The 13,294-nt window shown below is 41.3% G+C and overlaps 1 protein-coding gene across 4 annotated transcripts in view; it reads left to right on the top strand.

The window, feature by feature from the left end:
* Positions 1 to 13,294, top strand: part of DENND2B (DENN domain containing 2B) — a 1,065,289-nt gene that overhangs the window by 1,015,375 nt on the left and 36,620 nt on the right. For all 4 annotated transcript variants that reach the window (XM_085648132.1, XM_085648131.1, XM_085648133.1 and 1 more), the window contains one exon: positions 10,125 to 10,302. In XM_085648132.1, coding sequence (XP_085504258.1) covers positions 10,125 to 10,302 — 178 coding nt within the window. The remainder of the gene's footprint in view (positions 1 to 10,124; positions 10,303 to 13,294) is intronic.

Here is a 13,294-nt window from a genome sequence, read left to right as displayed (position 1 = left end):
CATACTGTTCCAAGATTAAAGGGATACTGGGAACCGTGTGAGGATTTTTAATCTGTAAGACCCCCTGACCATATCTTTAAAGCGCTCCCTGAAATATGGTTGAGCCCACCCTGACTTTTGGGGACAGGGTGACCCGATGATGAAGCATGACTCCACTAGGGTGTGTGAGGGTAACTAAAACAAAAGGAATTGTTTCCTTTCCCACAACCTGGTGGGTAACATCAAGGTCAATTCATGGATCATCTTCCCAGGTTTAGTTAATGTTATCTCGACATACAGTAGGGTACAGATTGTGATTTTGTGGCTAGACTTACTCCTGCTCAGCGACAGGATACTCTTTTGGGTGATACTGTATGTGCTACAAATCTGAATAACATAAAGTAACATAATGTAATGTAACATAGGTTGGTAGTGATTATGGTGCACTTGGGCTCCTATCTCAAAATAGTGATGCATTTATCTGCATAAAACAGAACCAGTGAGATATGCTTACACCATTGTGCACTGCATTCATGAAACACTGCAATATCCATGCTCTTTGACTGTAGCTTAAGTCAGAGAATCCAATGCTTGCTTCTGGAGTGAGGCCTTTGTCTACACTGAGACATTGAGGCATGCAACTAGAGGGACATCTGTGTGTGACATGGTAGACTACATGACCTGCATGTCCGAATATTTCAAAGGTACAAATACACAGAGAGTTTTTTAAATGAGCTAGAAATGAGGTTATGAGTGGGTGTGTTTTGATCAGAAGTACATTATTTTGTTAAACAGTAAGACATGGCAATGAGCAAAAACAATGAATTATAGATGTGATTTAATGGTGAGTGCATTAACTACTTGCCTTTTTCTATGTTGCTGCGATAAGCAAAGAACTGCTTTAATGTAAATCTTGTGTACTATTTCTAGGCTTTCCTCATATCAGTGTTCAGTTTTGTGGATTTCACTTGTGTTTTCTCACTATTCTCCAAACATTTTGAAAATCTGTTCTTACCAGTGTTTTTTCAGCTGCTCATCCCTATAATAGACACAAACTGAGTATATATTGTTTACGAATCATATTGTTTGTGTAGTGATATGCATATTTAATTTAAAGGAGAGGAGTTGCAGTGTATATGGTGGCTTCCCACTGGCAATGTGTCCAGAGGATATATGGTAGACTGCTAAGCTTAGAAGTCTATGTATTGCACTGTTCTCACATGCCCTTTTTCACTTCTCACTATCACTTTCACTCACTCTCTCGGGACTCTGTTTGGTTTAGAGGACTATTAATGGATCAAGAAAGTTAAGAATGTGTTATCTGTATATTCAAATGTTTTTAATAAAGACATTTCTGGATACAGTTGAGGGTTGTAACAAAACTGCCTTTTCTGCATGGCCACCCCAGATTTTTGCCCTTTTCTTGAACCTATTTTTGCTGGCATTAGAACTCTGTGTACCTCACTCCTGCTAAACAAGAGCGAAGTGCATGTGCTTGCCTTTAAAACATGGAAAAAGTTGCTTATCCCTGATTGAGATATTTAACTTGCCTGTAATTCCCTAGCATACCATGCAGAAAATGCACCCAGGGCCTGGAAGTCAAATGCTGCCTCTGGACTGTGGCACCTATTGTACCACCTACTAGGTTGGCATGTAAAACTTGACTTCAGCCCTACTAAATATTGCCTGACTCCAGCACCGTAAAAATCTGCTATCAAACCTGTCAAAATAATCCTTTATGAGAGTTGAGAACCCTTGCTTTTACATATGAATAAGTCACCCCCTGAGTCACCCACAAAGTAAGGAGCCTTATATTTAAAAGTGGAACATATATGAAAATAAATTTGGCATGTTTCTCCAGTTATTGGATCCCAAAAGCTGTTTTTACTGGAAGGGCTGTAGCTGGAACCTAGAAAATATCAAAGTACAGATTATAAACTTTTATCTGGAACTTATGACAGAGAAAAGCTAAAATAGTCATTCAAAGTTTCACATTTATTAAAAGTCTCTTTCATTGTTGAAGTTAGATTTGTAATAAATATTAAGTAAAAGTAACTTTTAGAAAGTGACCCTTTCCCTACCTGCAGCTCCAGTAGGGTAATTTACATTAACGGGCCAACAGCTGCCCAGTCAGTGCTTGCCCTTATTGAGGTATGAAAATCGCTCCCACAGCAGAACAGTTGCATTGAAAAGGTGACAGGATGTGTGGCATTTGATCCCTATCTGCTCAGGAGGGACAGTTGTGTTGGGCTCTAGAACATCATTAACTTGAAAGACACAGAGATTAAGCCTCCTCATTCATGGTTTTAGTGTAAGGGGAGACCTGCGTGAAGAAGGAAAGCCTTTGTCCCAAGGACTACACTAGCTAGGATAGCTCCACACCCAAGTGGGAGGGAAGCCTGCCCCAGAACTAGTTTTGTATGGAAACAGAGGAGTGGACTACACTTGTTCCTAAACACACCAATGACTGGCAAACAAGCTTCGTTAAAAAGATGCAATGTGGGATAGTTTTCAGTAAGGCAAACAGAACGTGCTGCACAAATGGTGAGGGTTACTCCCATGGATTAGGGAATGACCAAGAGCCACCCCCTCTGACTGGCAAGTGCACACTGTACATGTGGCACCCCCAAAGAACCCTCCTCAGAACACTTGCTGGATCCGAGGAAGGTGGAAAGTGGACTGGACCTGAGAGGAGCCCTGAAGGACTAGCCCGGTCCCTTTTGTTCCCAGGCTAAAGGTGTGGACTCCAAGAGTCAGATGACTGAACAGGGACACAACAAGCTAAAGAGAAGACCTTTTCCTCAAGTGACCAGTTGACCAGTACCAACTGCACCTGGACCTGGGCTGGAACTTGCTGATAGCCTCTTTTAGAATGAGTCCTAGACCCTTAGTGCTGTCCCTGAGGTCCCGGAAGCTTTATATGTGACCCAGAGGAGTTGCTCTAGAAACCTTGAAACGTTGGGAATTAGAATCTTTTTGGACTTTCAGGACTGCCAAAGCTGTGAAAGTGACCCGCAGCAAAGGTGTCAGATTTCGATGCAGCTACCTTGAATACAGCACCTTGCGTGTCCTGCTGTAGGAGTTTGAGCTCCATACAAACAGCTAAGCCAGAAGGTAAAATCTTTGACTGAGGCAAATCCACTTGGTGTATTTGACCTGATCGTAGCTGGCCTGAAATCATGCCTAGGGCCTGGTCTGCCACTTTCATAGACTATCAGTGGTGCTTAGTGCTTTTTGTTGCTATTTTCACTTTAATCTTTAAATATTCATATCTAACTATTTTCATATCTCTGATCCCCTTTATTGTTTTTTTTGTCATTTTAGTGTTATTCTTTTTATTAGAACTTACTCTACTTTTCTAATTCAATTTCAGATTTTTATTGCTTGGTGTTTTGACCCTATTAATGTTTGGGTACTGCTTAAATATTTTACACATTACTCTAAGTTAAGCCTGTCTGATCTGTGTCATAGCTATCAGGGAGTTGAGCTTAAGTTAATTTAGTGACTTTGAGGTTTGCCCTGACAAGTTAGTGTTAATATTCCAAATATTAATCCACTTTCTTACAGGGATCATTCACTAGATCTTTATGGAATATTATGACATTATATGGATGGTCAACCATGCCAAAACCATAGTACCTTAGGGCCTTATTATGAGTACACATACTTGCTGTGGCAGTCCGACCACAACCAAGGTGGACTTCCCACCATATTATGCTAGTGGCAGTGGGACCGCCACAAGACCACCGCCTCCACCGGGAACCAGGATCACACAGCAGTGTGGAAAAGGACAGTAAATGCTGGCGACGCTGATGCCGGCACCGCCGAGCATATGACGACCTGTTTTTCCCCCGCCCATTTTATGGTGGGAAGCTCGACATGAAAAGGGTGGCACAAATGCCGGTAAGGGGACCCTAACAGGGCACCGGACGCATTTGGCCATGGGGTTGTGTGCGGGGGGCACATGTTGTGACCCCCTGTAATTGGACCTTCGTTTGTGCACCATGGGGCATGCACGACATGGTGCTTGCCACTACGTACGGGAACGTGCAGTAGCCACTGTCACAGCGGCGGTCTGCTTGTTAGGCTCTCCAATGAGCCTAACAGACTGCCGCTGTGACACTCCCTCTGCACCGCCTGCCCTCCCTGTATTCAACTCGGAATCTAGTGGGCGGATGCACCAGGGACTTGGCATTCTTCTGGGACCACTGCAGTGGCGGTCCCAGACGAGGATCACCAAACTCATAATAAGGCCCTTAGTCAACTTTAAAAAAAATAAAAATACACCAGGTGAATTTGTAGACATGCATTCTAAATTACCTGTAACAGTCCTGACTTTTTAATCTGACATCACATTGTATTTTCAGTTAACTTTGTAAGTGTGGGCTCAAAAACCTAGCAGTAAAGTGCTGTTGAGAGAAAATCCAGAGATAAGCTGCAGGTACCACACATGACAATAGGACACCTTGTAACTATTGATTTTTATTATGTTGCTTTGTTGTGTGGAAAGTCTTATGTCATGCTTTAACCACTGTCTACTACACATGATGACAACACACTTTTTACAGTCACCTGTCACTACACCTTGCATTGAACGTTTAAAACCTGTGGTGCGTGGCAGTTGACCTGCTATCAATACTGACTTGTGACCAAAATGGTTTGAAGTATCAAAAGGTTTTACCCATTCCGTGTCTACGAGAAAATGTGATAGGTCATATTGTCCACACTCTTATGAGACACCTATTTGTAGTAGAATTATGCACTGGCAAAAGTATGATTTTAACACCATTACAGTGTATAAATTATTTAGATCACACCAGAAAGTATACTTTTAAACCCTGCACCTTTCCAAGCACACAAAACTGTAAAAAACAAAGGGAAAAATAAATAACATTTTGGTGAGATCAAAAAACAACAATATGCAAGCATACTAATCTTAGACCAGTCTTTCTTGCTGATGCCTTGTGTACCACAGTAACATTGACCACTTCAAGAAGAAAAGAAAATGGCACATTATCGCGCACTGTACTTTATTTGAATGCCATTTTATTTTGTGGATTTGTTTATATGTTTGCACTGATCAGAGCTATTTCCCTTTTGGTGGAGTTTTAAAGTTACTATAGGTTTTAACCTTGAACAGGAAAGGCGAAATACTGCAAATGTGTTCTTCCTGTTCAGTGAAACCTGCAAAACAAATCTCCTCTCTAACATCATTTGGACCTATACACATAAGTATATCTACATGTGTAATCGGGCTTTTATTCTTTGCGATATATTTACACTCACAAATGGTGAATAACAAAAAGTAGTACATTTACTACAAAGTGTAGGCTTACATGTTTCAATTCCCTGAAGCAGGGGAAGAAGCCAAATTTATGAGTGTAAAGTTGCTTCTTACCAAAAGGACCCAGAACTAATTCCAGTACCACATATGACCAATCACTGGTACTGTAACACCCTCCCATCGAAAATAATGGCGGTAGGGACTTATAATAGGATCACATACCAAATAATGTTAAATTAATTTAATCTATTTTGACTTTCTAAAAATATATAGAAATGTATTGTAATATAAAATATATATATATATTTACATATATTTATGTATATATATACGTATTATCTACTGGCGGTCACCAGTAGATAGTTGTAGTTAGGACCGAGTTCCCATAGGAAATCTGAAAATTCTATTTTGAATAACTTTGGCGCCGGTTGACGAATCCTCGTGAAATTTTCAAAACTAATGGGGCGCTCCGCTCAGCTCCTACCCTGAAAGTCTCGGAGTGATTCGTCAAGCGGGGGCTGAGAAAAAAGGGGGGTCCCAAAACGCGTTTTCCCCATGCATTTTCCCATAGGACCTTTAGTCGAAGGTACAGCCCGAACGGCTGAACAGAATTACTTGAAATTTGGCAAAGAGGTAGTCCTCAGGTCAGGCATGTGCCTTTTGCATATATGGTGTCAATCTGTTCAGTAGTTCCTGAGAAAATTGCAGTTAAAAGTACATAAATATCTATATGCGCGCACCGTGCTCGCACCGTGCGCGCATCATAACGTGCGCGAGCGTAATTCTGATTGGTGGTTACATGTCAGTCAACATTCGAATCAGGATATAAGGTAAACAAAGAAAAAACAGATTATGCATTGGAATCAGGTTGGTGGAACTATTGTAGCTAAGACACGTATGAGGTATTTGGGTATAATTTTGTCTCAAAATATTCTGGAAATAGCCAAAGTAAATACGACGAGAATTTATAAGGATATTTGTGATTTATTACAAAGATGGTCCGGCCTCTCTCTGAGTATTTACGGTAGAGTAAACTTAGTTAAGATGATCATTCTCCCAAAGATTACATTTTTGTTTAATTCCATCCCGTTGACAATTCCTGTATCTGATATCGCCAAAATACAGGGGAGAATCGGTTCCTTTATTTGGAACGCTAAGACACCAAGGATTTCTTGGAAAAAATGAAGGAGAAATTAAAAAATGGGAGGGCTAGCCCTCCCGGATATATCTGTTTACTGTCACTCATTCCACTTTAAGAATTTCAGACTGTTAGCTGGAAAGACAGATGCTTCCTCCCAGGGTCTCCTGTTCCAAGCTTTATTACACAGTATACCTAAGGGGCAAGAATATTTTTTATTTAAGTACGGTGATCCCAGGTTCTTCAAGAGGGTAAGACTAAAGGTATTGGAAACAGCTCTTAAGAATTGGGTATAACTTAGGAAAAGCCTGAAAATCCCGTACTATGCACCTCAAGCTCCGATCTGGGACTCTCCGGATACACCAGAATGTCTTAATGATCAATTGTCTCGCCCCCTTAAAATGTCTGGCCTGTTTTATTGGCAGGATTTAGAGAAAGATTCGCAGTTGTTGAATTGGGAGTCGCTTTCTGGCCTGACAGACGGTACCTTATCCAGATATAAGTACTATCAGCTGGCAGGGTGGTGGGCAACTAAATTTTGGGATTTTGATGCACTGAAGCCTAAGTTTGACTATGTATCGAGAAGGGGCGTGTGGAATCAGGAGGTGTCTTTCTGGTACTCGGCTATTCTAGAGCTAGAAGGGATAACATAATTGGAACTCCATACTCTTTGGGGCAACGTTATTAGTATGGACTCAAATAATTTGATGAAATTATGGGGAGATTCTTACGCCATGTTACATATTGTGGTAAAATCGTCTCTTCTTAAAAGAAATCACTTATACACCACTTATAGAGTATATATATCCCCAAAAAGCTAACTAAGATTACAGGTCTACACCATCAGTGTCCAAGATGTAAACTCCCTTCGGCAGATGACTATCATATGTTCATGAGTTGTCCTGAAATAGTAGATTTTTGGGCAAAGGTGCAAACCTTTTTAGCTGAGGTACTGGATAAACAGATTGAAATTACCCCTGGATTGATTATGTTTGGATTACATATTGACTATCATCTTAATGATCCGGTATCTAAATTTATATTTTATGTTATTATCCTGGCAAGACGAGAGATATGTAGAGCCTGGAAGAATATAAATGCTCCTACTTTCACAGATTGCTTGAAACATATAATTTATACTAGTGAATCTGATATGGCATGTGACAGGAACAGTTACGGTAATGTTTGGGCAGCCTTGGTTGCATGGCGGAACAGATAGGGAATATTCCAATGATTTCACCTGGGCACTACTTGGCTGGTCCCTTCAATGCGATGCTGGTTCATATCACATTGCGAAAAGAAGTGGATTGCGGAAGTGGTGATTGCTTGAGGGTTTGAGCCTTCCCTTTTTCCGCATCGGTCTTAAACACCAGGGCTGGGACAGGATGACCGTTGAGGAGAGGCTATGGCCGCCCATCAGGATTGCCCTTATTTTTATTTTTTGGTATATGAGGAATAAAAAAATAAATTAAAAAAAACATTCGAATCGGTCGAAATCAGTAAGTGTCGGCGCCATTTTGTGTGTGACAGTGAAAAAGAAAGGTGGAGAACGTGAAAAGGGGGCAGGGTAGAGAGTTCCTGACCCCCTAGCCTTTGTCAGGGGGTCCATGAAGGACCCCGAAGGGTGAAAAAATGTTTTTATTTTTTTTTCAAAAAATCACGGGGTGAGCGCACCGTGAAAAAAACGTAAAAAAAACAAAAACATTTTAAACTGTTTATAAGTTTATAGAAGATATTAACTATGCTGTTCAACTCTATCCAAATAAAAAAAAAAAGAGCTGAGCCATTCCATATTACAGGATACAGTAAATCTTTAACTATATACATAGGTAGTTTATTGTAAAATAAATATATAAAAAATATAATAATACATGTATAAATTAGCATTTAAAAAACCTTACAAATTCACTTAAAAAACCATAGGTTTCACACACGTTATAGTTAGGAATTAGCATTTAAAAAACCTTGCAAATTCACTTAAAAAACCATAGGTTTCACACATGTTATAGTTAGCTGGACATTTCACTCGGAAAAAAACATTGAAATTACCCCGTTATAGTTAGTTCAGATAACTATAACTCGCGCGACCGCCACTCTATCACAAGGATGATGTCATCAGTGAGTGATGTCACTGACCATGTCATGAGTGATGTAATATGTGACGTCATCAGTAGTGGATTGCGGTTGCGCGAGTTATAGTTATCTGAACTAACTATAACAGGGGAATTTCAATGTTTTTTTACGAGTGAAATGTCCAGCTAACTATAACATGTGTGAAACCTATGGTTTTTTTAAGTGAATATATATATATTTTACGAACTTTTTTTAATGTGAAAATAAATGTCACTTTAATTTTTAATTCTAAACATAGAATTTTGAAAGTTTCAATACATAATAGTTAAATACAAACATTTTACTTTAGATGGGACTTTTAGTATTTAAAAAAAAATTAATTACATTTAATATGTTTAACTTAGTTAGATATTTGATTTAAACTTTAGTTAATAGTGTCAAGTTACTACTAATAACTTTTCACATGTAGGCAGAGTTCTCCACCACCTGGGCAGAGATCCAGCTGTAGAAAAGTATAGGTAAAATTCAAAAAGTTTATAACATTTTTTAACAAATTGTACTGGTCAGTCATTGCGGCTGGATTCTGATGGCCTCAAGGAGCCCGTTGGCCAGTTGGAGGCCCCAACGTAATCCCCGATGACGGCGTTTCTGCAGTCAGGATTACGATATTGGTTTGACAGGCTTTCCATGCCGGGCTTTGCCCCCCTAGTAGGCCCCCGATTCCTCCACAGCCTCCGGTTGGAAACTGAGTGGGCACCTATGGTGCCCCCTGTTAATTCCTGCACCGTGTGGGTACCTTCTACATGGTGCAGGGTTTAACAGAATCTCCCATTTCTCCATGGGAGCTTGTGCTACGGCCGGTTTACGGCCACAGCACAAGCTCCCATAGAGAAATGGGAGTATGCGACCTCACCATGTGCGGTCGCATTGTAATGGCGGTGTCAGGACTGGCGACTGGAGGTCAGTCAGTCCCGAGCCCGCGGCAAATTCGGGCAGACGTGAGTCCTCCCGACATCGTAATCAGATCCACAGTAGTAAACTTACATGTGTGAGCATCCCCCATATGAAACATAGGAGAGGTGAAGGTGGAGATTTACACCCACAAGTTTGTTAATGGCATTTTGTAGTAAGTAGTAATACTGTCGTCCTACTTTACATACTACACAATACAGTTTATGAATCGGGCCCATGGTGTTTTTCAAGTTTTGTGTTATCTTCTTTTTTGAAGTGTTCCACAACATTTCTCTCATTATCATTCAGAAACTATTTATTAAAAGCAAGTAAAGTAAAGGAGAGGATGTGGCATAATCGCTAGAGTGGTCGACCTCGGAGCTGGGGAACTGGGCTCTAGTATCGGCTGGGGCGCTCAACATCCTGTGATTCTGGGCAAATCACTCAATCTCCCAATGCAAAATGAATGTGTCAGTCTGTAACGCAACTGGTGCTCATGTAAAGCGCTCTGATACCTTCGGGTCTAGTTTGCGCTATGAAAAACTCCAAAAAAACGAACTTTTACAAAGGTTTATGATTACGTTTCTATTTTCATTATCTTATGTGCTCACTTGGCCCAATGTGGATTGAAGTATTGAAGTGCCACTAGTATTAACTTGCAGGATAATATTTACAGTCATACTTTCTTCTCATTTTCAGCACACTCTCCAGCTGCTCGCATGCTGTGGTAGCTCTGTTGTACCCCTTCTCTTGGCAGCATACATTCATACCCGTGCTTCCTTCCTCCATGATTGACATTGTCTGCTGCCCCACTCCATTTCTTGTTGGCTTGCTGTCAAGCTCCCTGCCAAAGCTGAAAGAACTTCCTGTGGAAGAGGTAAGGTGTGACGGTGCTTCTTGGTGTAATAATAGTTAAAAAAATGTCCTTCACTTCAAGCTAAACCTTTCCTTAAGACGCATGAGAACTCCAGTATTGCGTCATTTTGTGTATATCATCTTCCCATTTCCATTGTCAATGAAATTACGTTTGAATGGTAACGGGAGGAACATATACACGGAATGACGCATAATTTAGATCGCAATGTGTTCCAACACCTGCTTATCACTACAGGGTTTTTTGTGTAACGGAGGTGTTTCTTTGTATCTTTGTATGGATGTATGTATACATCGGTTTCTTTCTATGCAGCACACTATGGACCTCATTTATGAGGTTTTGGCATAGGGCAGCTCTGTTGGCCTTCCTGCTGCGCTGCCCTACAGCAAAAGAAAAGGGCAGTAATGCATGTTTTTATCAGATGGCGCATTCCTGTGCTTTCCCCTGCACCGACGCACAATGGGCTGCCGTGCACCAGCGCAGGCACCTTTGCACCATAGTGCAAGCGTGCCTGCGTTGTAAGGATGATAATTTATTTGCAGGAAGGGAAACTTTCCTGCACAAAAGTAATCACAAGAGGCTTTGACCACTTTCTATATGTGCTGCAGAATGCAGCACACATAGAAAAAGGAAAAACTAAGGGAAATAAAGATATTTCTCCTCGTTGTGCCTCCCTAACGCCTCCCCTGGGGAGACGTATACTTTTGGCGCTACCTCAGAATTACGATTACTCGTAAATCTGGGGCAGTGTCAAAAAGCCATGGATGATGCTGGGAATGCCCCAAGCAACACCCATGGAACACCTCTTTAACGCAGAAAACTGTGTTAAAGGGAACAATATTTACGAGGGAGCATTATGCCAAAAAAAGTGGCTTAGTGGTGCCTCATAAATATGGAGCAGGCTCCTGCGCCACGCAACGTCACAAAAAGTGACGTTCCGGCAGCGCAAGGGGCATAAGAAATGTGACCCTATTTCTTTGTCTCTGTTTATTAGTTCCTGTAAGCTGACCTTTTAAAGGTTTTTCATAGGAAAAAAATGTTCTTCAAAAATAATTTTTAGCAATGTAATTTCTGAATTAAGTATCCATTTCATACAATTGTTTTTTGTGAGAATTTTTGTTTTCTAACATTTGCATTTTTTTCATCTTATTGCACTTCGAAGTTTGTGTTTTTTCACCGTTTTGAAATAGCACCAGATCACCTAAAGGTTGCAGTGTCAGACAAGAGAACCCTATCAGGCCTGGCAAAATTTTCCAACCCAGCTCACACTGCAGGTGGCTGCAACCAGTAGGCAGCCTGAGAGAAATTATTGGATGTTGGGCTATGATCATTTCAAGACTGAGGTCACCATTTAAGCAGCCAAAGGGAGACTAAAGTTTAGACCTCTAAAACAACCTTAATTTTTGGTCTATAATTTCCTAGAAAAGAGTAAAAAATCTTAGCAGTGATTTTCGAATCCAGAAGGCGCTTGATAATTCTTCCAGTTTATCTAGATATAGTCCTTTCTGCCTCTTCTCCCTAAAGCCCATTGAGCCTTATAGGTTAGGACAATCAATTTTTTGCTTGGCCTATTGAAAATCTATTTATTGTGGTCCTTTGAAAAATCCATTGTAAGACCCAAAAAAACTCACACTGTAGCTGTTAGGTTAATGATTGGGCTTAGAATACAAGACCATATCTTGTATGTATAGGGGACCTTTATGTTGACTCCCAGGTTACGGTGACTTACCTCTCCTATAAATGCCTCCGCGTTCTAGGTGCTGAATGTTCCCTAGAATCTCTTTCTGCTTTTCTTCAAGGAGCCTCTTTAGTTCCGGCCACGCACTCTTGAATATTCCACACTACCATCGATCAGATGTGGATAATCCTTCTAGATTCAGACTCCAGCGTATGACAACATCTCCCATTAGATATTTAGATTCTCTGCCTCTGTGCTAGACTTTAGGAAAAAACTCAAGGCCTTCCTGTTGGGGTGGCACGCATCTAAGCAGTGCTAAGAGACTTTCTGAGAGCACTGGTGCTATCTAATGTAGTCGGTCAGTATATCAATAACAAGTACAGCGGCAGTTAAAGGACGCTGCAGGACTCCTGCGCCTCGTTCTTCCCTCACAAAATAGCAAAGAGATCACATTGACAGGGGGACAAACTGCGATGCTGGTAAACAATAACGGGAACAGAGCTTTAGAGCACAGACCTTGTCATTAGAAGAGGTAAAGAAGCTCTGGATCCTGTTAGTAAAAGAGGCAGGCACACACATGTTCTGGCACTAAAGTTGAACATGATACCCAGCTCTTGGCACTAAGGGGCATATTTATCAAATATTCACGCAACGCAGCCAGCAACCTCGCTGCGCTGCATGAAAGAGAGGGCAGGAATGCGCTGTATTTAACAGCATATGGTGCATTCCTGCTCTCTGCCTGCGCTGTTGCACAAACAGCTGCCTAGTGCCAATGCAGGCACCCTTGCACCATAGTGGAAGGGTGCCAGCGTTGTAGGTGGAATTATTTTTGTGCAGGAAAGGACACTTTCTTGCCCACAAACATTCCTCTGAAGCTTTTCACTCTTTCTACCTGTGCTGCAGATTGCAGCACAGGTAGAAAGAGGAAAAAACTAGAAGAAATAAGAACATTTCTCCTTGTTACACCTCCCCAGGGGAGGCATAGCATTTTGACGCATTCCCTGGTCTGCTACTGATGGTAAATCTGGGAATACGCCAAGATCCATGGGTGGATGCATGAGAACTTCCACGCTGTATCCAAGGAATGCCTCCCTGAGGCAGAGTAACGCATGGCAGCGGCTTGTGTTGCCTTACGTTATTCCACATTTACCATGCCACGCAGGGCCACGCAAGGTTGCCTTGCGTGGCTTGGTAAATGTCTTTCTAGGTTTTACATCACCCCTTGCGTGGTGCAGGAGCGACGCAAAACCATGATACATGTGCCCTTAAATATAAACCAGGCAGGCAGTCTTTAACTTGAGTAGACCAAGACACTAA

Source organism: Triturus cristatus, chromosome 3_2, assembly GCF_964204655.1.
Source record: "Triturus cristatus chromosome 3_2, aTriCri1.1, whole genome shotgun sequence".
NCBI lineage: Eukaryota > Metazoa > Chordata > Amphibia > Caudata > Salamandridae > Triturus > Triturus cristatus.
The sequence above is the reverse complement of the archived record's forward strand: the minus strand, read 5'-3'. Positions and strand labels throughout refer to the sequence as shown.